Source organism: Podarcis filfolensis, assembly GCF_964270895.1.
Source record: "Podarcis filfolensis genome assembly, chromosome: 1".
Taxonomy (NCBI): domain Eukaryota; kingdom Metazoa; phylum Chordata; class Lepidosauria; order Squamata; family Lacertidae; genus Podarcis; species Podarcis filfolensis.
Genome location: NC_139604.1, coordinates 133,115,666 through 133,138,582, shown reverse-complemented (window position 1 = coordinate 133,138,582; position 22,917 = coordinate 133,115,666). Strand labels below are relative to the sequence as shown.

General features: G+C 44.0%; 1 protein-coding gene and 1 long non-coding RNA gene across 3 annotated transcripts in view; one reads left to right on the top strand and one right to left on the bottom strand.

Moving 5' to 3' along the window:
* Positions 1 to 4,192: 4,192 nt before the first annotated feature.
* LOC310766772 lies at positions 4,193 to 6,291 on the top strand. Its single transcript, XR_014550408.1, has 2 exons — positions 4,193 to 4,863; positions 5,244 to 6,291. It is a non-coding gene; the product is annotated as an uncharacterized lncRNA (long non-coding RNA).
* SOS2 (SOS Ras/Rho guanine nucleotide exchange factor 2) overlaps positions 5,491 to 22,917 on the bottom strand; it is a 41,435-nt gene continuing 24,008 nt past the window's right edge. For both annotated transcript variants that reach the window (XM_083610661.1, XM_083610660.1), the window contains exons 12-23: positions 21,564 to 21,686; positions 19,693 to 19,796; positions 18,112 to 18,328; positions 16,136 to 16,255; positions 14,269 to 14,431; positions 13,165 to 13,282; positions 11,862 to 12,034; positions 10,754 to 10,870; positions 9,669 to 9,930; positions 8,866 to 8,910; positions 8,505 to 8,614; positions 5,491 to 7,364 (exon numbers count right to left, since the gene is read on the bottom strand). In XM_083610661.1, the coding sequence (XP_083466787.1) occupies positions 6,870 to 7,364; positions 8,505 to 8,614; positions 8,866 to 8,910; positions 9,669 to 9,930; positions 10,754 to 10,870; positions 11,862 to 12,034; positions 13,165 to 13,282; positions 14,269 to 14,431; positions 16,136 to 16,255; positions 18,112 to 18,328; positions 19,693 to 19,796; positions 21,564 to 21,686 (2,047 nt within the window). In that variant the 3' untranslated portion in view covers positions 5,491 to 6,869. The remainder of the gene's footprint in view (positions 7,365 to 8,504; positions 8,615 to 8,865; positions 8,911 to 9,668; positions 9,931 to 10,753; positions 10,871 to 11,861; positions 12,035 to 13,164; positions 13,283 to 14,268; positions 14,432 to 16,135; positions 16,256 to 18,111; positions 18,329 to 19,692; positions 19,797 to 21,563; positions 21,687 to 22,917) is intronic.

Sequence of the window (22,917 nt, the reverse complement as noted above, 5' to 3'; positions counted from 1 at the left end):
GAGGCGGAACGCCGCCATCCCGCTGTCTCCCGATGTGGTTTGGAGGCTGACGGCGGGGAGATGCGTGTTTCTCCCCACCGCCAGCCCCGCAAGCTCCGGGGACAGTGGGGAGGCGCAGCGCGTCTTCCCGCTGTCCCCGGACCTGGTCTGCAGGCGGGCGGCGGGGAGAAGAGCGCTTCTCCCCGCTGCTGGCCCCACAAGCGCCTGGGGGGGAAATAATATTTTTTTTCTTTATTTCCCCCCCCCCCCCAAGAAAACTTGGTGCGTCCTATGGGCCGGTGCGTCCTATGGGGCGAAAAATACGGTATGATGTTTTTGGGGGTGGTCTTGAGCTACAGGGGAGGCAATTTTCAAATGTCTATATAAGAGCTTGCACACCAATGTTCTAGGTTCCTCTCCTCCCTCCCTGCGTGGGGTGAGCAGGGGACCCTGTTGCAACAGTTTAATAAAGATCAGGCTTTGCTAATCAACATTCTCTGGTTGGCCTCTGTTATTTTCTCCTTCTGATAGGGGACCTACTTAAGGACTCTGTAGGGGCTCTTAAGATTCCCTTATGGGGAAGCAGTATTTTTCTTATAACAGGCGCCTGCTAAAAGCACTTTTGTTTTTTTTTTAAAAATAATATTTATTAAAGTTCTAAAGGTTACAGAAAGAAAAAGTAAAAAACACCATTTTAAACAAAAACAAGACAACACATCACAATAAGGAAGAAACAAGAATGAGAAAAAGAAAGAAAAAACAGAAAAATAAAATCCATTTAAAAAAAATCAAAAAAGAAAAAAAAATACAGCGAATCTTCCCATAACTTATCTTTCATTAGCTTATTTCCTTGACCTCCTCACACCTCCCTTTTTTGTATTCTAGTTCAATTATCTGTTTCAGCAAATCCTTTCCATCTTTTCATATTTTTGTCCTGTAATTTATCTTAATATAATGTAACTTTACTTCCTCCTTTCACCACTTAACAGTCAGTTTTTTCTTAATCCTTAATAACATTTCTGCTAAAACCACATAACATCATTCCAACATCCTTCTAACATTCATTAATTTTACAATGTTTCTGTAAATAGTCTTTAAATTTCTTCCAATCTTCTTCCACCGACTCTTCTCCCTGGTCTCGGATTCTGCCAGTCATTTCCGCCAGTTCCATGTAGTCCATCACCTTCATCTGCCATTCTTCCAGGGTGGGTAGATCTTGTGTCTTCCAATGCTTTGCAATAAGTATTCTTGCTGCTGTTGTAGCATACATAAAGAAAATTCTATCCTTCTTTGGCACCAATTGGCCGACCATGCCCAGGAGAAAGGCCTCTGGTTTCTTCAGAAAGGTATATTTAAATACCTTTTTCATTTCATTATAAATCATCTCCCAGAAAGTCTTAATCCTTGGGCATGTCCACCAAAGGTGAAAGAATGTACCTTCAGTCTCTTTACATTTCCAACATTTATTATTGGGCAAATGGTAGATTTTTGCAAGCTTGACTGGTGTCATGTACCACCTGTAGATCATTTTCATTATATTCTCTCTTAAGGCATTGCATGCCGTAAACTTCATACCTGTGGTCCATAACTGTTCCCAGTCAGCCATCATAATGTTGTGTCCAACATCTTGTGCCCATTTAATCATAGCAGATTTCACCGTTTCATCCTGAGTGTTCCATTTCAACAGCAAGTTATACATTCTTGACAAGTTCTTAATTTTAGGCTCTAGCAGTTCTGTTTCCAATTTTGATTTTTCCACCTGGAAGCCAATTTTTTTTGTCCAAATTATACGCCTCCATTATCTGGTAATAATGAAGCCAGTCTCGCACTCTATTTTTTAATACTAAAAGCACTTTTGGTTAGGAAGCTGGGGCGGCTCTTAATCCGTTTTTAGTCCGCCCCTATTTCAACCACCTTTCAAAAGTCTTGCCAGGGTTTCCCAAACTTGGGGGGGCGGGGGACAAGTTTCTTCTTGCTGTTTTTGGACTACAATTCCCATCATCCCTGACTACTGGTTCTGCTAGCGAGGGATGATGGGAGTTGTAGTAAAAAACAAACAAAAACAAGTCTGGGAAACCAAACTATTGCTTATACTGGTAATTTTATTACATTTTTTTGTAAACCGCGCAGAGGTTTTTCATTCACCTTATTAAATAAACAAGCATGCCACCACTTTCGGGCCCTAAAAGCTACTGGCAGTCTCAGTGATAAAATATAAATCAACGCAACTCGTTAACAACCAATGTCATGATTATTTTTGTTGTTTTTGGTGATCTGCTGTTTGCCGCCATGGGCGTCTTTGGGGAAGAAGGGCAGGATAGAAATGTAATAAATATTAATGATAATATTAGGAAGACACCAGAAGAAGCCTCAGTTGGGACTCGTAGCTCACTCCTCTGTCCATCCTCCAAGATTTTCTCCTTCCCACTTTTTTGCTTCCTTACAGTGATTTATAGCCCTCCGGCCAGGAGGCAGATTAATAGCAAAGCTTATAGAGAAATGGCAGACTGGTAACTGGCAGCAGGCTTTGCAAATAATTCACTGCATTTCTCTTGGGAAGAGTAAATCCTGCTTGGGTGGGGTATGTGGCGGTTTGATGCCAACCATGTCGTGGAATCTGTGAAAAACCTGCGTGCACGAGGAGCACCAACCCCACAGTTAAATGGCCCTCTGGAAAACAAAGGCCCTGAAATGCAAGCTTTCGAATCAGCAACCTGAAAATCAAGCAAGCTCCCTTGGCCAGTCAGTCCTCCTTCTCAGTACTGCAGTTTGCCACCAGACAGTGAAGTAGGAAGAGGGGGAACAGGCAATGGACGTCAGGAAAGTGAGCCTGTGGACCACCAAGCCCATTGACATCTGCCGGCATTATTATTATTATTTAGATTATAGAATCATAGAATCATAGAGTTGGAAGAGACCACAAGGGCCATCGAGTCCAACCCCCTGCCAAGCAGGAAACACCATCAGAGCACTCCTGACATATGGTTGTCAAGCCTCTGCTTAAAGACCTCCAAAGAAGGAGACTCCACCACACTCCTTGGCAGCAAATTCCACTGTCGAACAGCTCTTACTGTCAGGAAGTTCTTCCTAATGTTTAGGTGGAATCTTCTTTCTTGTAGTTTGGATCCATTGCTCCGTGTCCGCTTCTCTGGAGCAGCAGAAAACAACCTTTCTCCCTCCTCTATGTGACATCCTTTTATATATTTGAACATGGCTATCATATCACCCCTTAACCTCCTCTTCTCCAGGCTAAACATGCCCAGCTCCCTTAGCCATTCCTCATCTACCGCCCTTCATCACAAGATCTCAGGGTGGTTCAAAAAATACAAGATGGCATGGCCATCTCACCAGGAATCGTGATGCCCTCTTCACAGGTTGGTGGCAGTTGAAGATTTCAAACTGTTGCGCACATTACCCACATCTTTAGAGAGGCCTATTCCACAAAGTATTTGCTGTGTGGAATTCAAGCTACATGCAGAGCTGCATCCCTGAATGCAGAACATGATGCTAACTCGCTCTCCCTTCCTCCCAGCCACTCTTTGAGAGCCAGCTTTCCCACATTAGCCCCAGAGTAGTTGGGGAAACCCAGCCAGATGGGCAGGGTATAAATAATAATGAAATTCTTATAATTTCTTCTTCTTTGGCGATCACTTGCAGCCGAGTAAGATGATCTTCCATGAACCTGTTCTTAACAGTGGGTCCATAAGTGACTATGGAGGCCAATTCTGGATCCACACATCCTTCCACAGTGGGGACATGGGTTTCTGGGCGGGAGTTGATCACGGTGTGGATTTGCCAAGCGTGCCTTCCTCTTAGCATGTTTCTCCCTTGCGTCCTGAGTTTGTCTTCAAAGCCCATGACCCCTTTGGGAAAGGCTGTTCTCCAACTAGAGCGCTCACAGGCCAGTGTTCCCCAGTTGTCAGTGTTTATACTAGTCGTACCTCAGGCTGAATGTGCTTCAGGATGAGTGTGTTTGAGTTGCGCTCCGCGGCAACCCAGAAGTAACGGAGCGCGTTACTTCCGGGTTTCGCCGCTTGCGCATGCACAGACGCTCAAAATGACGTCACGCGCATGCGCAGAAGCGCCGAAACGTAACCCGCACGGACACGGGTTACGCTTGCTTCTGGATGCAAACGGGGCTCAGGAACGGATCCCGTTCGCATCTAGAGGTACCACTACAACTCTTTTGTTAACCACCAGCATTACGTTTTCCATTTTTAAGTTTGGAATAGAGTAGTTGCTTTGGAAAACGATAATCAGGTATCCGCACAATATGACTAGTCCAATGAAGTTGATGTTGAAGAACCATTGCTTGAACACGGGTGATCTTTGCTTCTTCCAGTATACTGCCATTAATTCACCTGTCTTCCCAAGTGATGTGTAAATTTTTTGGGAGACACCATTGATGGAATCTTTCGAAGAGCTGGAGATGGCGTTTATAAGTGGTCCATGTTTCGCAAGCATACAGTAAGGTTGGCAGTACAATAGCTTTGTAAACAAGCATTTTGGTTTCCCTGCACATGTCCTGGTCCTCAAACACTCTGCACTTCAATTGGGAGAAAGCTGCAGTCACAGAGCTCAGGCGATGCTGGATTTCGGCATCAATGTCAGCCCTCGTGAAAAGATAACTGCCCAGGTAGAAGTGATTGACACTTTCCAACATTACACCATTGAGTTGGATTTGTGGCACTGCAGAGGGGTTGTTAACCCTTCTAACGAAGCTTAAATTATGCACAATGCAGCTGACTGCATTCTTGGACAGAGGAATCTGCCTCAAACCAGGTCAAGCTATTTGCCTACCTTTTGCAGGGTGTGGGTAGAAACCTTTCCACCTGATACAAGATGCCAAGCTACTGAACCCAAGATCTTCCAACGGCACAAAAAGTAGGTACTTCCTTGTGCTTTCTCTCCCGCTGTTTTGCCCTATGGCCGATTTTAAACTGCAGGCTCCTATCTGTGCAGACTGAATAACTCTTTCAGTACCCATGTATACCAGTGAGACAGTATAGTAATGATTTGTCAGAAGAAGCACCTTGGAGCTTTTTCATAAGACCCAGAGTGCTAAACAATTACATACTGAGAAATTATACGAAAGGTGAGGCTTCCCAAGTGTATTTGCTCCCCAAGTGTTCCCATAATAATTTATCTACTTAAGATTTTGTCTCTTTGGCTGGTCTAATTAGGAACAAGGTGCTCTTCCATCTCCTTGTTCAGAACTATTTCCCCAAAATTGATAATGTAGCTCTCTTTTTTTCTTCTTTTAGGTTTCTGTACCAGCCCAAGAAGTCCAGGTGAGGGATTCCACCTCAAGCAGGAGATACAGTACAATTTTACTGGGCAGCAACTGGTTAATAATTTTTACCTCCAAATGGGCACCGATGTAGATTTCAGGCTTCCAAAACTAAAACATATTGAGCCATCTCTGGTCCAAATAAGCAAGGAAGGTTCTGTTTGTGGTCCCTAAGCTGCCTGACAATCTTTGCAAGGAAAACGTAACTTGCTCAGACTCTCTTAAAAATTAAGACCAAATTGATTTATTAATCTGGTTAAGAACTCTGATACAAAGCACAGTAAAAGGCCACAGACCAGTCAAGAAAAGGCTTCTGGTTTCTACAGTACTTGGACCAGACTCAGGTTGCCAGCTGCAGCTCAAGAACACAGAGCTCTGCTGGGCAAATGAAGGTCTCCCTTGTTTTTTTAAGTTTCAAAAAAGGTCCAGATAAAGAAATTCGGTATTTGCTGGTTTAAACACCACATTTCCCAAGGGGGACCTCATAATGAAACGAAAGCGAAAACCTAACTGAAGTTGCTTTGAGTCTGGAAGGCAAAAACTTTTTTCCTGGTATGCAGGAAAATGCTTACGACAGTGTACTGGAGTAACAGACTGCAGAATAGGCCTCAGATCACAGAAATGTATACAGGTTATCCATCTGTAAATATACACTATAAACAACTGTACATAATATGGCGTAATAGCTTTGTTCGCCGAAACAGCAGGCAACTTTTTTAGCTTAAGACATCTCCACTTGCCTGAACAAATAAAGGCACGACCTGACACATGCTAAATACTATCTGCTAAACTGGATGAGGCCGCCCTGCTCTGCTCATGTTGTGCAGGACATTTGTAGTGCATGCTCTACTCTTCTTCAGTTGCCTATCCCTTCTAAGTCTTCAGCAGCAAAATCCACGGAAAATAAGACATGTTATCCACTAATGTTTGAGAACAGTAGTAATGGTCATTCACAAACCTCTTAGAATTTATATTTATAGATATTTTCTGAAAGGCAGGTAGCTGAAGAGCTGTTGTTTTTTAAAGAAATATCAGAAACATGATATACATCTTCATGCTTTGGTGGGGATTCTACCATTTGGAGATACAACCCACTAGGCAGTCTCCCAAGCAAGACCCACTGAAAAGAATTCAATGCAACCCAGTGAGCCTTGCTCGGGAGAACCTACGTCTTTTTAAAAAATACATATGTAGAAAAGGTTGCACGTGCTCCAGTTTGGAAATAAAATATCCCACTAGCAACCATAATTATTTTTTTTTTGGCTCAGTGCAATGAACTGATGTCAGTTTAGAAGTAGTGTAGTGTGTCATTTACAGTGCAAAAATCTATATTCTTTGTACTGGCAAAACGGTCGGCACTGAGGAGGAGGAGGAGGAGAAGGCAGTGCTACTGATCCCCTGAGGAGAACGCTGTTGCAAGTGGGTATAAAGGCTGAGGGCGGCAGGAGGTTGTTCTTGCTGCTCCGATGCTTGAGAACGACCAGCAGCGCTCTGGGTGCAAGCGTTAACTTTCCAAATCCACTGCCTCGCTGGAATAAATTAAAAGAAAACGGGTACTTTACAGCTACGGTTCCAGTGTCCATGACTACTGCTGTGAAGGTCATTGAGGAGTTTCCGCGTTCTCGAGCAAAGAGTGTCTGTGCAAAGGAGGGTGGGACAGCTCCCTCTTGTAAGTCTTTGGTGGCAGTTTGGGCAGCAGAGGGCTGGAGTTGTGGCGCGGCGGGACCGGGGGAGCCGCCAGGCTGTTGGGATTTGGGCTGAGCGCACAGCAGCGCCGCAGCACGCGAGGCGACGGGGTGCTCGGAGGAGTGTTGGGCGAGTTCGGGCACGTGCTGGCTTCCCGCAGCCGGTCGGGGTCCCTGTGAAAGCGTCCCACGGGGGGCGGCTGCAGATTGAAGGAACAGTTCACAAAGTGCTCTGGAGGGCGAAGGGGCACTGGAGGAGGGGTGTCAGGAAGAGGAGGCGGGTCCCTGGGAGGCGGCGGCGGAGGGCTTAGCAGCAGACCAGTGTAAGCTGGGACTCGGGGCTGAATCTTTGGAGGAGGTGGGTGCCTGGGTGGGATCGCGGGAGGATCGTCATCGGATCTGGAACTGCCCTGGAACACGAGAGAAAAGAAGTTACCCAGAATGCAGCAAGGCTCCCAGAGTAGCATGAAAGCAGAAGGATATTTAGAGCAGGGATCTTGCATTAGTTTTTTTCCATACCTCTCTATCTTCTCCACAAATCTGCTTTTTAAAATCAAATTTTGTATTCTCCCACCCCAATCTGAACAGCAGCCCCTCGGGCATGCAAGCACACACCACCCAACCGAACCTGATTGTGCAAAATGAAAGGAGCTCATCCCCTGGAGAAGGACATCTCAAAATCTCCAGTAGCACAAATAGGTCCAGCTACTTTTGAAAAGGCTGCTGCTGTGGGATGTAATCCACTGGGAGCAGTCAAATACAACATTCCTTGTTTTGCTAGAGTGGACATGCAGGGGATGTTTGGTCCAGCTAGTCAAACTTCCTGTTCCTCCTGGCCTGGAGCATCCTTCCTTGCATGTGAATAATGGGTGGGCGTGATCTTTCCAGACCTGGTCAAAGGCCAAGGCCTGCTGCCACTCTCCCTCTTTTCCATCTTCCTTTCATCCTGCGAACTTCCCAGACTGCTAACTGCAGTCATTAGGTCAACCCACATAAGGGGAAAACCTGTTTGTATATGCTTGTAACTTTCAGCCTTAAGCCTGCCTTCAGGGATCACACTCTGCTCTGTCTGATCGTGAGTAAATGTTCTTTTTATTGCTTATGAACAAGACTGTAGTATCTTTATTCCTTTAGGAGGGATTCAAGGGGTCTTACCAGGAAAATATTAGAACACATTTCAATCGGGACAAGCCAGATGGAACTGCGTATTGTATTAAGAAACTCACACGAGTTTGCAACTAGTTTTCTGCTGTGTAAAGGGGAAGGCACTCTGCTAAGTAAAGGAACTTGCTAATGCAAGTTAGGAAGGATATTAATAAACGATATTAATATTGCCACCCTGAACATTCCCGCAGCTGCAGCATGGAAGCGGCTGGCACACTGCGTTCTGAGTCTGTGTGTCTGTCTACATACACACAAACACAAGCAAAAAAGACCAAGGTGAAGCAGGGAGGCAAGAATCAAAACTCACATAGCAACTGAGGTATCTACCCTGTCCAGAATGGGAAATTACACTTTCTTCAGAAGCTTATCTAAGGCAGAAGACATACCTTGGAGTTCAAAGAATCGTGATCAAACTTCTTGCGAGGAGGCAGAGGAGGAGGAACCAGAGCCTCTTCACTTAATTTATGCAAACTCCCACATGAGCTGAAGAATGATTCTGAATGAGGGAGGAAAGAGAAGTAAGAGAGCGTGCCATGTCTAACTTTTGCTGCTCTTTACCATCAGGGCCTTCAAGGAATTCAGAAGCCAATCTCTATGACTTCAACATTTCTAACAGAGAAGTACAGCAAATTTGTGAAATTGGCTGGTTTTTTAAACAAGAAACTAGCATAGAAATATTCTCTTTTCCTGGCTGTCAAAGTCCATAGAAATTAACAAATTTGTTTAAGGGAATTCTGTAGTACTCACTTGATTGCGGCAAAAAGACAGGCGCAAATATGCTGTTGTTGCTACCTGTAAAGATAAGGTGGAAAGGAGATCATTTGCATGTCCCGTTGCGCCAATCAGCTAAGAAAATAAGAGAAAGCCTGAGTACTGGTTGCTCATAGAATGTCTGCTATATAAGGACATAATTTTCTGCTACCCAAACTTTGCTTAAAGGACATCATGGGTTCTTTGGAACATTTACTCCATCATACACCTACCTAAAAAGGACTTTCATGTTCATTTCCAAAGGGTCTTGCAGGATGAACATGCATCCAGTGCCTGATAAACCCATTTGTTTCTTAATTTATGGACAGGACTTTGAATATTCTGTGCCCAAAATTGCCTGAATTTTCTGATCAGTATTACAGAAACTGCAGGAAGCCACTTTCTACCCTAATTTCAAAGTTCAAAAAAAGGATGGGGGAGGGGAAGGCCTAAGAGCAACACATTTTTAATTAATCAGATGATGCCAGGTGTTTGGTTGAACTCCCACCCCACCAAACCACAGTCAGCCTGCTTGTTGCCCCTCCTTCATTTGAAATAAATGAATAAAACCAACTTTAAAAACAATCAGGGCTACTGATTTTAAAACAGGCTGCAATGGTTTAGAAGACTCCGGCAGAAAGGAGAAGCTCAAAATATGCACCAAGTCACCCATCAGATATCACACGAGGAGATCAATTCCCATCCCCCATGCCTGTCTTCAAGCCAAGAGGTACAAAGAATTCACTTGGCTCCATTTTATCAGTGTAACTAATTCACTGGAGGCTACTTAGAACACAGACCATAAGAGCTGTTGAGATCCATGTCTAGGAACACGCTGAGGTCTGAAGATGCAGACACCGGCGGAGTGGATGGTATGACTGGCGAGGTTGGTGCTGACGCTGCAGACTCGTGTTCGGCTTCTGTAATTCTACTGAAACTGATCTTGTAGGGCTCCTTTTCAAGAGGCGTTGGGTGGCCCCTCAATGTGCCCGACGTGGAGCTGTGCCTGCCGGCATTGGGCCTTATTCCAGGAGATTTCAGAGAGTAGTTTGTTTTCCTGGGCTAGAGTGAGAAATAAGCCATTTCAGAGATCTCCCTCCCACATATGCCTTGCAAGGAAACAAAACAGTGCAGGAAATGTTTAACGACGAAGAAACAGCTATCTGAAAGAACTGGGTTTTACAAGGTTACTCTGAAGTAAGTCTACACAAGGTTTTTCTTTTTAGCCGAACTATAGGCCAATTCTGTTCTGCAAAGCTAGTAAAAATAATTTCCTTCCAACGTTAGTGTGATACGAAAACCAAACGCATTTTCTCCAAGCCAAAATGTCGGGGAGGGGGACCCCATCAATTAATATTTAACAAATAAAATACCGCCCAGTTGTTCTGAAACTACATAGAAAGAGGGGGGAACACTTTTAAAAGTCAAGAAACGGAGTAAACAAACTGGAAGGAAGGGATTTTGATGGGAAGGAAAAAAGACACAGTTTCTGAAGGCATTGGGGGACCACGTGCAGCCCCCCCCGAATGTAATTGGTTGCCCTCACCTGCCTTATAGGACCGAGGTACAAGGAAGCTCCAGCTCCACCCATTTTTTTAAAAGTGCAAATCAAATGTACAGTGGTACCTCAAATTACAAACACTTCAGGTTACAAACTCCGTTAACCTGGAAGAGTTACCTCGAGTTGAGAACTTTGCCCCAGGATGAGAACGGAAATCGTGTGCCAGCGGCGCAACGGCAACAAGAGGCCCCATTAGCAAAAGCACGCCTCTAATTAAGAACAGTTTCAGGTTAATAACAGACCTCAGGAAAGAATTAAGTTCGCAACTAGAGGTACCGCTGTACACACTTTTAAACAGAATCTAAGATACCCCAAGTGACTTACATATCTAGGGGGCTGCTTGCAGTTTCGAGGCTCAATCTCCAGCGATTTGTTGAACAAGTAGTCTGTAAATTCTTTCTCTGGGGAGCTTCCCATGGGGTTCAGATTTTCAAAGAACCTCTGGAACGACAAAACACATTTTCAACCAAACTGAATAAAAATTCCCATTTACAAACTTGGATGCGCCCAGACCCGTCTTTGAGGAAAAAGGTGCTGTGTTTGAGGCAGCAGTTCGACAGGCCAACCCCTCCTTATGCCCTGCATTGAATTCACAGAATGCCATGAGAAGGAAGCTGGAGAACACTTAGCCTAGCTGTTTCCCCATCTTGAGCAACATACATCATTTTCAGGACATGACGCTGACTTCAGATTAGCAAAGGGTGCCCAGAGTGGAGCAGTGCTCAGTTCTGAACTAGGCTCGTTTAACTGACACATTTAGCAAATACAGCTTGGAAAATGGATGCTCTGAGACTGCTGTTGTTGTTGTTGTTTAGTCGTTTAGTCGTGTCCGCCTCTTCGTGACCCCCTGGACCAGAGCACGCCAGGCACTCCTGTCTTCCACTGCCTCCCGCAGTTTGGTCAAACTCATGCTGGTAGCTTCGAGAACACTGTCCCACCATTTCGTTCTCTGTCGTCCCCTTCTCCTTGTGCCCTCCATCTTTCCCAACATCAGGGTCTTTTCCAGGGAGTCTTCTCTTCTCATGAGGTGGCCAAAGTCTTGGAGCCTCAGCTTCAGGATCTGTCCTTCCAGTGAGCACTCAGGGCTGATTTCCTTCAGAATGGAGAGGTTGGATCGTCTTGCAGTCCATGGGACTCTCCAGAGTCTCCTCCAGCACCATAATTCAAAGCATCAATTCTTCGGCGATCAGCCTTCTTGATGGTCCAGCTCTCACTTCCATACATCACTACTGGGAAAACCATAGCTTTAACTATACAGACCTTTGTTGCCAAGGTGATGTCTCTGCTTTTTAAAAATGCTCTGAGATATGCACAGCTAAATGTGAGCCTCAACTTCACATTTGCAGCTGCTGCCATAGCCTCAGCAGAACACCAAAGAATTTCTTTCACCTTCACATGCACACAGCCAAGACCACCCATGCTCTCCAATTACCCGTATGTCTGGTTCGACCCGTAAGCAATATGGCTGGTTTTGATACTGCTGGATTTCTCCTGTGATTTCAGCCACTTTCCTCCTCTTGCTGAAGTTGATTAATCCTTTCCCTTGTCTTTTAAGGAAGTCGGGATTCCCTTCCTCAGTCTTCAGAATATTTGTTAAGTATATTCCTAATTGGGGAACAGGAAAAGATTTTAAGTTTTCCACATTCATGCCATCTTGTTTGCTCATGACTAAGACTGTAAGTAGGGACGTGGGTGGTGCTGTGGGTTAAACCACAGAGCCTAGGACTTGCTAATCAGAAGGTCAGGGGTTCAAATCCCCGCGATGGGGTGAGCTCCCGTTGCTCGGTCCCTGCTCCTGCCAACCTAGCAGTTCAAGAGCACGTCAAAGGGCAGGTAGATAAATAGGTACCGCTCCGGCAGGAAGGTAAACAGTGTTTCCGTGTGCTGCTCTGCTTTGCCACGCCGGCTCCCTCAGCCAATAAAGCGAGATGAGCGCTGCAACCCCAGAGTCGGTCACGACTGGACCTAATGGTCAGGGGTCCCTTTACCTTTACCTAAGACTGTAAGGAAAGGAAGGAAAGCTCATTCTAATAGCTTCCCTGACTCTTCTCGCTATCTATGCCTTTTGGCCTTGGTGGTGCCTATCTGTAGTATACATGTCAGCTGAGTTTCTGATATTGTTTTTAAACAACTCTCAAGCATTTTGGACTGATTTGACCCTCTTGACTTTGCATTTCAACTTTGTTTGTACCAATCTCTGCCTTTTGGGAACGTTTCCTCCCTTGAAGTCTATTGTGACCATGTTGGATTTTCTTGGGAATTGGCCATGTTCGTTGTAATTTGCTAGCACTACACTGTAGTCACTGTTGCCAAATGGCTTGGCAACACTTACATCTTGGACTAGGTCTTTTTATGTTTGATGTTGTATTGTGTTTTTAATATTTTTTTGGGAGCTGCCAAGAGTGACTGTGGCAACCCAGTAGGATGGGTGGAATATAAATATAAATAATATACATACTGTTCTAGGGCAGTATAGGGTATCTAGAAATTTTACCCCTTTATCCTGACTGGGCACATATGCAGTCTGAGAGTAGCTACTACAGCTACTCATTACTTTTCTCTTAAAATGTACAGAGAGACAGAATGAAAGAAGATGTAACATAAAAACTTTTGCTTGTTTAATAATGTAGAAAGCTTCTTTAAAAAACAAAAAACAGTGCCATGGTTTTATCACCCCTTTCTACACAGAGATGCGGCAAACTGCCCCTTAATTTCGCTTCTGTGCTGTAACTTACCAAAGAAAGGCACACAGGGTGGGTTGATTGACTTGAGTTTAGCAAGGTATTTTTTAAAGTGATCTTGACTTAATTCTACTGCTTCATCCAAAATTTTCTTTTTTCTCTCCTGCAGTGCCTAATTTAACAAGGAGAGAAAGAGAGCCACACATTGCTATATTTAATACTACAGTATATTTAACACTAGCCAGAAATCTGTGATCGTGCTATACATTATTTCATTTAATATCTTCATTTTTTAATTATTCAGCCAATGAAGTTACAAAGTCAGCTTTAGGGACTGCCAAAGCTATTTTACCCAGTATATGAATCATAGAATCATAGAATCATAGAGTTGGAAGAGACCACAAGGGCCATCGAGTCCAACCCCCTGCCAAGCAGGAAACACCATCAGAGCACTCCTGACATATGGTTGTCAAGCCTCTGCTTAAAGACCTCCAAAGAAGGAGACTCCACCACACTCCTTGGCAGCAAATTCCACTGTCGAACAGCTCTTACTGTCAGGAAGTTCTTCCTAATGTTTAGGTGGAATCTTCTTTCTTGTAGTTTGGATCCACTGCTCCGTGTCCGCTTCTCTGGAGCAGCAGAAAACAACCTTTCTCCCTCCTCTATGTGACATCCTTTTATATATTTGAACATGGCTATCATATCACCCCTTAACCTCCTCTTCTCCAGGCTAAACATGCCCAGCTCCCTTAGCCGTTCCTCATAAGGCATCGTTTCCAGGCCTTTGACCATTTTGGTTGCCCTCCAACCAAAAGTGTCTGAAGACAGACACTAGGAATACCCAGCAAATTGCAAAATGTATTGCATATAAAAAACAATAAAGATGTTCATAATACAGTAACTGCCAAAAAACACTACTATCCACCAGGCTGAATTTTGGCAGAGCACAAAGCAAAATGGGAACATAGGATCTCTGTGAGCTCTGAGATACACAGGCTTGATTTTGGAAAGGCAACTCTACCCTTCCATCCCAGCTCCCCACCTACAACTACCTATACTTTCTCAGAGCAAAATCATGCAGATGATTTAAATGTGGATAATTTTAGTTTTTAAAAAGCTGGCTACACTTCCAGCAATGGTACAGACACCAAAGCTTACCTCAAACGTGTGATCCAATCTGTACACGGAGACAGAATTCATTGCACTTACAATCTCCAGCACACCATTAAAATTATTCAAGTCTTGGAAAACCTGCAAGATTTCTATAATCCTGCCTAAGATGGCCACTCGCTCTTCAAAGTTCTCTGTTTCCACAATGCACCTAATTTTTGAGAAAGAGGGAGAGAAAATCCATACATTTTTAGCTACCATGTTAAGTCCAAGTTGCTGGTTTTGGTGTATAAAGCTTAGAATCAGGAGAGCTGAAAAATAATCTCACCCCTTATATACCAAATCAATGGCTGCACTCTGCAACTGAGAGCCTCCAGTAGACGCCATCTGTTCAGGAGGCTCATTCTGCTGAGTCCATTGAGGGAATGACTTGCCTGAGGCCACTCAGTAACCTTCATGGCTGGGCAGCGCTTCAAACCCACGTGTCTCTGATCCTACCCAAATGTTCTGTTTATTATACCACACAAATATCCTTGCATAAAAGAAACTAGAACGTGATGAAGACCATGTCTGTTTTCCAGAAGGATGCACCTGCCAGTTGCATACTCACATTAAAATGAAATAAAAAGTGCTTCTTCCTCTTTATCATTAGCTGTTCCCACAAAATTGTCTCTTCAGTTCCTCAAAGCTTAAAATCTAATTTGGAAATATGTATACACATGCTATCTCAGTAAGTGGAAGAGGGCAATACACTGTGACTGTCAGCTGCACTGGGGACATTGCAGGTGGCTCCCACCTGCCCCTCAAAGCCATTCTGTACTACGATGATCAGGTGGGATTTGAAACCACTCTATCAACCATGAAGCTGGTTTGATGCCTGCTTTTATTTACCCAATTCTTCCCTCATTTCCTTCTTTTCTACCAACCATCTATCCTCTTCCTTGCTGCCTTCTCCTTCCTAATAACCATTGCCAAACACCTGTTCCAATGCTACTTCCCACTTCCTAACATTCCATTTTCCTGGCTACTGCAACCACATAACATCAACCCTACTGACTCTATCACAGAGGTTTAAAGGGTAACGGGAAGAGGGGAGGAAGGGACATGCTCAGCTCCTCTGACTACAGCTTTTCAAATTAAGCATTTTTCAAACTGATATACTATAAAGGCAAATGTCACCGAAAAATCAGGTACAACATGAATGAATGGCCCTGTTGATCATGGCTTATTATTCTAGTTCATTTCATCAGGTATCCTTCTACTTTCAAATAATTTTTTATAAATATTTCAGGCGATAAGTAACAAGAAGAAAGGTATGGAATGACTATAATCAGATTAATCTGAAAAAGGCAAGTTACCTGCAATGCTTTTTTTTTTTTTAGGGGCCCAAGCCTTACTAACAGAACGTAACAAATACAGTCATACCTTGGAAGTCAAACGGAATCAGTTCTGGAAATCTGTTCGACTTCCAAAATGCTTGAAAACCAAAGCGTAGCTTCTGATTGGCTGCAGGAATCTCCTGCAGCCAATCAGAAGCTGTGGAAGCCCCATCGGACTTTCGGCTTCCAAAAATAGTTCGCAAACCGGAACAGTCACTTCTGTGTTACGTTCGGGAGCCAAGTCGTTTGGGAACCAAGCTGTTTGACTTTCAAGGTACGACTGTAATGGAAACTGTAAATGTTCAGTAAACGTTTTGTAATGCAAAGGTTAGGAGTTGTGTGAATGGTGTTATTATACAGTTTAGTCACTAGGTGGTACTGGACTTGGCTGTATATGGGGTTTCCTGCTCCTATTCTGCTCTGGTCTGAAAGACAAAAAAGTTATTGTCTGGCTCCCTGACGAAAAATGTGTGTTCTCATAGCCTTCTATGACAGGAGCCTCCCAGGGCAGTGATCAAAGTGATGCCTCCACTTACTTTTCAAACCAAAGCGTAAGGTTTGTGGTATGCCTAATCATTTTCAGCAGATTTGGAGAATTAATTTCTTTATCTTCTTTTGTCCATACACTCCCAACAAGTTCAGATGGCTGGACAGCCCTGAAACAGAAACAGACAAGCCCACGAATATGAGATATGGAAAGCTGAGGCAGAGTCCAGACATTTATGCTACTGGAGGGATGATACCGGATATCAAGAGATGCGATATGGTGGTCACATGTCTGCTACTGTGGGCTGCTGCCTTTTATGCTGCTCAGCAATTTTCCAGAAAGGGGAATCAGAGGTTACATAAGGACATCAATTTCAGCTAACTAATCAGTGGCCGAATTCTTCTAAATCTGAGGTCTGCCGATTCCATCATTCTAGGCTTGTTTTGTTTTTCAAATGACACGGTCATCTTTTCACGGATGCTTTAGCTGAGATTCCTTCATTGCAGTGGGGGATGCGAGTGGTACAGACTAAACCACTGAGCCTCTTGGGCTGGCCGATCAGAAGGTTAGCGGTTCGAATCCCCACGACAGGGTGAGCTCCTGTTGCTCTCTCCCAGCTCCTGCCAACCTAGCAGTTCGAAAGCACACCAGTGCAAGGAGAAAAATAGGTACCACTGCGGCAGGAAGATAAACAGTGTTTCCGTGCGCTCTGGTTTCCGTCATGGTGTTCCGTTGTGCCAGAAGCGGTTTAGTCATGCTGGTATGTGGAGAAACGCTGCCTCCCTTGGCCTGAAAGCGAGATGAGCGCCACAACCCCACAGTCACCTTTGACTTAACTGTCCAGGGGTCCTTTACCTTTACCATTGCAGTAGGTTGGACTAGATGACCCTTAGGTCCCCTTCCAATACTAAGTTTCTATGTTTCTATAATTCACCCTCCCTATTAAGTATCAGATCACGTGTACAAGAAACTAAGTATTAGATGCACTAACTAAAGAAGTGCGAGATTAAAAAAACAACAACATATTTCTACTAATCCTCTCCTTTCAGAAACCCCCAATTATGGCTTTGCTGTATAAATCTTTATGATTTATACTGTACTTCAGAAAGATCAGAGCACCCACTTTAGAATGATCCAAGCACCCTCCCTTTTTTTTGGGTAACTGGACGAGGTTGGATGCCTTCCAAATACCTAATGGAGAATAAACAAACCACTTTACATTTATTATCCAAGGACTCTTTAAAGGTAAGAGAGATTTTAATCAGAGACTCCCTGGTTCATCTGTGTGCATGAAGCTACCTTGAAACGGACTATTGGTCCATTTAGTCCTGGACTGTCCCTTCAAGTCTTTCCCCCATCTTCCTACCTTTTAATTGGAGCTATCAGGGACTAATGCTTTTGAATTATGGTGCTGGAGGAGACTCTTGAGAGTCCCATGGACTCAAGAAGATCAAACCTATCCATTCTGAAGGAAATCAGCCCTGAGTGCTCACTGGAAGGACAGATCCTGAACCTGAGGCTCCAATACTTTGGCCACCTCATGAGAAGAGAAGACTCCCTGGAAAAGACCCTGATGTTGGGAAAGATGGAGGGCACAAGGAGAAGGGGACGACGGAGGACGAGATGGTTGGACAGTGTTCTCGAAGCTACCAGCATGAGTTTGACCAAATTGCGGGAGGCAGTGGAAGACAGGAGTGCCTGGCGTGCTCTGGTCCATGGGGTCACAAAGAGTCGGACAAGACTAAACGACGAAACAACAACATCAGGGACTAACCTTGGGACAATATGCATCACCATGGCTCCTCCCTTGACTGCTCAGCTACTTTGATATGTTGCACCTGATTGGTGCATGACATAAATACCACAGACTGACGGTGCGCACTTGGCATATACTGGTATGTGAGCATGTACAGTCCTGATACTGCTACCTATACCATTCAGACTGAATCTGCACCAATGAACCTGATAGGAGAGGAGCACTCTGCGGTTCGTCAGGTGATGGAGGTCCAACAGAACACACTCTACCTGTAGAGATCAGATTCCAGGAGAGTCAGCTGCCGAGCAATCTCTATGGGGTGCAGCGTCATGAGGTCAAACGTCTCAAACTGGCGGCTGATGTGCCACTCAATTGGGGGCGGAGGGCTCTCAAAAGTTATGTTGTGGCTAATGCCGTTTGCATGAGCTTGCTTCTTCCTCCTGATGATCTTGACAATGGATTCCACCCACTTCTTCATGGATTTGCCTGGAAGACATATTGGATACGGTGGGAAGAGCATACAGATGCTTTAAATATTTTGTGGCAGGGTTGCTCAGTTCCATATTCACTGGTTTGGGATTTTACGGTGGCTGAATTTATGGCCAATTCTGCAGGAAATGAAACCGCCACCTTCTGCATGCAGAAGTGTGCGCTGTGCCACGGCACAGAGCAATGAATCCACTGCCCCCCATCTCTGGAAATCTTGTTCAACAATCCCCTCTAACACCTTATGTACACATCTAGCATTCTTCATCAGCCCTGCCTTTTTGCAAGCTCTTTATTCCATGTAAGAACATAAAAAGAGCCCTGTTGGAACAGGCTAAAGGCTTGTTTAAGCCAGCATCCTGACTTCACAGGGGCTAACTAGATGCCTATGGGAAGCCCAGAAGCAGAACCTGAGCACAAGAGCGAGCTCTCCACCTGTGAGTCCCATCAGCTGGTATTCAAATGCATACTGCCTTTGACAGTGGAGTCAGAACATGGCCTTCATGGATAATAGCAACTGACAATCATAATCTCCATGACTTCATCTGATCCTCTTTCAAAGCTATCCAAGTTGGCTGGCCATTGCTGCATCTTGTGGGAGTGAACGCCATAGTCTGATTATGTGCTATGTGAAGAAGTACCGTATTTTTCCGTGTATAAGACTATATTTTTTCCTAATTTTTTGAAGTTTAAAGTAAGGGGTTGTCTTATACACGGATAGTGCATAGTGCATTTTCTTAATTTTGGGTTAAAAAAATAGGGGGCGTCATACATGGGGGCATCTTATACACGGAAAAATACGGTACTTATTTTTGTCTGGTCTGAATCTGCCAACTATCAGCTTCATTGGATGAGTTATACAATAGGCTGGGGAAAGCAGTTTAAATATATCAGTGCAAGTCAAGCTCTTCCAAAGGGCTACAACTTTATGTACACAGTGTCCCAGTTTGCATATAATGCTAAGACGAACCATGGCTTAGCTTGAACGAGCAAACATGCAGGCTCCCGGAGAGCCAACTGAGGTTACTTTGCTCCTCCCGTTGTTGCACACATAGTTTTCGACAAAAACCATGTGTGAAGTTTCTCTTAAATCATTTACAGCACTACTTTATATGTGAACTTTTCCTGGAAGAAGCAAGACACAGATTCAAAGAGCTTCTGATTGAAGTTATGAAACTGAGATGTTTTTCCTGTTGCAAAACAAAGTTAAATGGAAAGGATGTCGCTGGCTTGCAGTGCTTGTAAATACCATTGTCTTCTGAGTAAGCACAGCCAAGTAGAATTTTCAGAATTTCTTAAGATGCGAAATCCACATAGCAGATGAGATAGAGCAATTTAACCAAAAGTTAACTCAAAACACGTACCTCTTACAGTGGAAATAAATGTTTCCAATTTATCAAGTAGCTCCTGATCTCTCTCAAAGTCATAATAATGGTGTTCCACCCAGTGCCGAAACACATTTAATATCCTGGGGGTGAAAAGAAGAAAAAAATGCCACCAGTTTAGCTTTCATAAACCCAGACTGAGGCAGATACGTTCAACCAAGGAGAAATCAAGTCTGGAGATGGATGGCATTTTCTGATTTTTTTTTTAAAAAGGGGATTATTTTGTGAGCCACCAAGTTATTCTCTGATTAGAGGATTAAAGTCCCCTGTGTCTAACAAATTGCAAATGTCTCCACACAGACACAGGGACTAGGAGCACACATCATCTCCCAAAAAGGCTTGAACCGCGTAACTCTCATTGTTGTAGGAAATCTGAAGGCAAGGCTTCAAGTGGAAAGTTGTAAATACAGGCCTAGATATCAGACACACATATGAAGACCCACAAAACAACTTCTTAACAGTTAATCCAAAACACTGAGTTGCATCAATGCTAGACAAACTCAGGAGTAGAACCACTGAAATTAATGGACATTACTAAATTAAAGGTAAAGGGACCCCTGACCATTAGGTCCAGTCGTGGCTGACTCTGGGGCTGGCTCATCTCGCTTTATTGGCCGAGGGTCATGTGGGTCATGTGGCCAGCATGACTAAGCCACTTCTGGCAAACCAGAGCAGCGCACGGAAACGCCATTTACCTTCCCACCAGAGCGGTACCTATTTATCTACTTGCACTTTGATGTGCTTTCGAACTGCTAGGTTGGCAGGAGCAGGGACCGAGCAACGGGAGCTCACCCCGTCGCGGGGATTCGAACCGCCAACCTTCCCATTGGCAAGCCCTAGGCTCTGTGGTTTAACCCACAGTGCCACCCGCGTCCCTATTGCTAAATTAGGTTCATCCATTTCAATGGGTAAAACCTAGCTGGCTACAACCCATAATCTGCCTTAGAGGTATGCAATTTGGAATCTCCCCAGTCCATGTATTATTTCAGACACATTTAGGCACAGGTTAATTCCCAAGATCATGCTCATGTTTTTCATAAGGGAAGCAGAAACATCTTCCAACAATACTAGTGAAAATTCACCCTTCTCCCCTGTAGTGCCACAGTAACACCTCCAATATTACGTGGGCCTCTGGTCAAACAACAATATAGAATCCACCATTTGCCCTGGCCTATCTGTGACTTATGAATTAGATACTTTCACTATTATCTTTCTTACTACTACTTAACATTAACACAGACCTTTATACTGTTTGCATTAAGCTTGTATTGCTAAATTGCTGTAACCCACCCTGGGACCTTATAGTGAAGAGCAGGTAAGAAATCAAATTAACAATAATAATTTTTACTACAAGCCTGGTAATGTAATTTAGATTGCTTTGTGTGGGGAACCCTGTAATCATACCTAGCTGTTTAAGTGCTTTACACATTTAATCACTGTAATTCTTACAATATAATTTGTAAGGTGAGCCAATTTATTACCCCTATTTTGCAGACGGGGCATCCTGCGAGAAAAGGTTTTTTCCCCTCTAAGGACACCCAGTGAGAGCTCTGAATTTCCCAGATCACATTTTTAGCTGCTATGCTGCACCCTCTCTTGGTGCCTTGTCTACTGATTTCCAGGGTAAGCTCCCAGGCTGCAGTCCTACCACGTCCTTACACAAGAGGAAGTCCCACTGAACTCAAGGGGTCTGATTTGTATAGTATTGCACTGTCTGGCATACCCACATAAACCAAGTCCATTCCCAAGCAACATGAGCATTGTGCACTCTCACATGAAATGATGTAATTCCCGCATTCTCCCCCCTGATGGTTTAAATCAGATCCCGAGAAAGAGATGAAAGCTCAAACCTGAGTTGCACTGGCTGGACATATTCTTTGCGAAATCTTTTAAGGTCTGCACTGATTGGCTGTTCTCCTTTCTCTATTGCCAGCCTATCGGCTTCTGTTGGCTCAGGCTCTGGGATTTCAAATCTAGTAATAAACAGGAGTTGAAAGGTGAGTTACATGACATCCAGAATACAAAGAAAGGAGAACTACCTTAGAATACATTCTGATCCATAACTGGGTGGGGGTGGGGGCTAAAGTGCTAACATTAAGAGATATTAAGGCTGTTGATTCTAGGGCACTGAATTCCCTAACCTGCAAATAGCCTGTTATTTATTAAAGGTAAAAGGACCCCTGACCCTTAGGTCCAGTCGTGGCCGACTCTGGGTTTGTGGCACTCATCTCGCTTTACTAGCCGAGGGAACTGGCGTACAGCTTCCGGGTCATGTGACCAGCATGACTAAGCCGCTTCTGGCGAACCAGAGCAGCGCACGGAAACGCCGTTTACCTTCCCACCAGAGCGGTACCTATTTATCTACTTGCACTTTGACGTGTTTTCAAACTGCTAGGTTGGCAGGAGCAGGGACCAAGCAACGGGAGCTCACCCCGTCGCGGGGATTCGAACCGCCCACCTTCTGATCGGCAAGTCTTTATAAGATCTATCTTAATTCTGATATTCCAATTTTTGCATCCCCCAAAGACTTTTTTTAAAAAATAGCAAAAGGTCAAGAATATCTTCCGATCCTTTTACAAAATGAAGTTCTGCTCCCTCGATATCTCAACAATTACCTTTCCTGGCTTCTACTTTAAATTCCAGTAATGGGAATATTATTTATCTCCCAGAGTCATTCTGGACATGATTAGCATGTCTTAACAGACCCATCGAAGTTGCACAAATGAAGTGCAGTTTCCAATGTTATAGAAAATTTGCAGAATGAGCATTTTTTAAACGGTTACCAAGAAACAATTTCTTAAAAACTAGTACACAATACTGTACTTTCAGGGATAATTTCTATAGTAACTAAAAACTTAAATTGCTGATCCACTGTAGGAAGGGAGTCTCTCTCTTCAAGTCCTACTGCATTTCCTTCTCAGACTGCTATCTGACCTCACATTCTCTGAACAGTTGGGACGAGCCTTAGTGCTGACAATCCAATGCTTCTTAACAGGCCTGTCACAAAAATCATACATTCATAAAACACTTTAAAAATGACTTGATCAGATTCCTGCAATCTCTCTCTTTTGTTTTCAAGCCTTTCTTCCCAGCTGGGAAGTTTATAAAGCCAACTGAGAAGCTAAGATCCAGAACCGTGTTGTCAATAGGCCAAATTTGACACCACCCTTCTTTCCCTCTCTTCACTTTAGATTTATTAGGGAT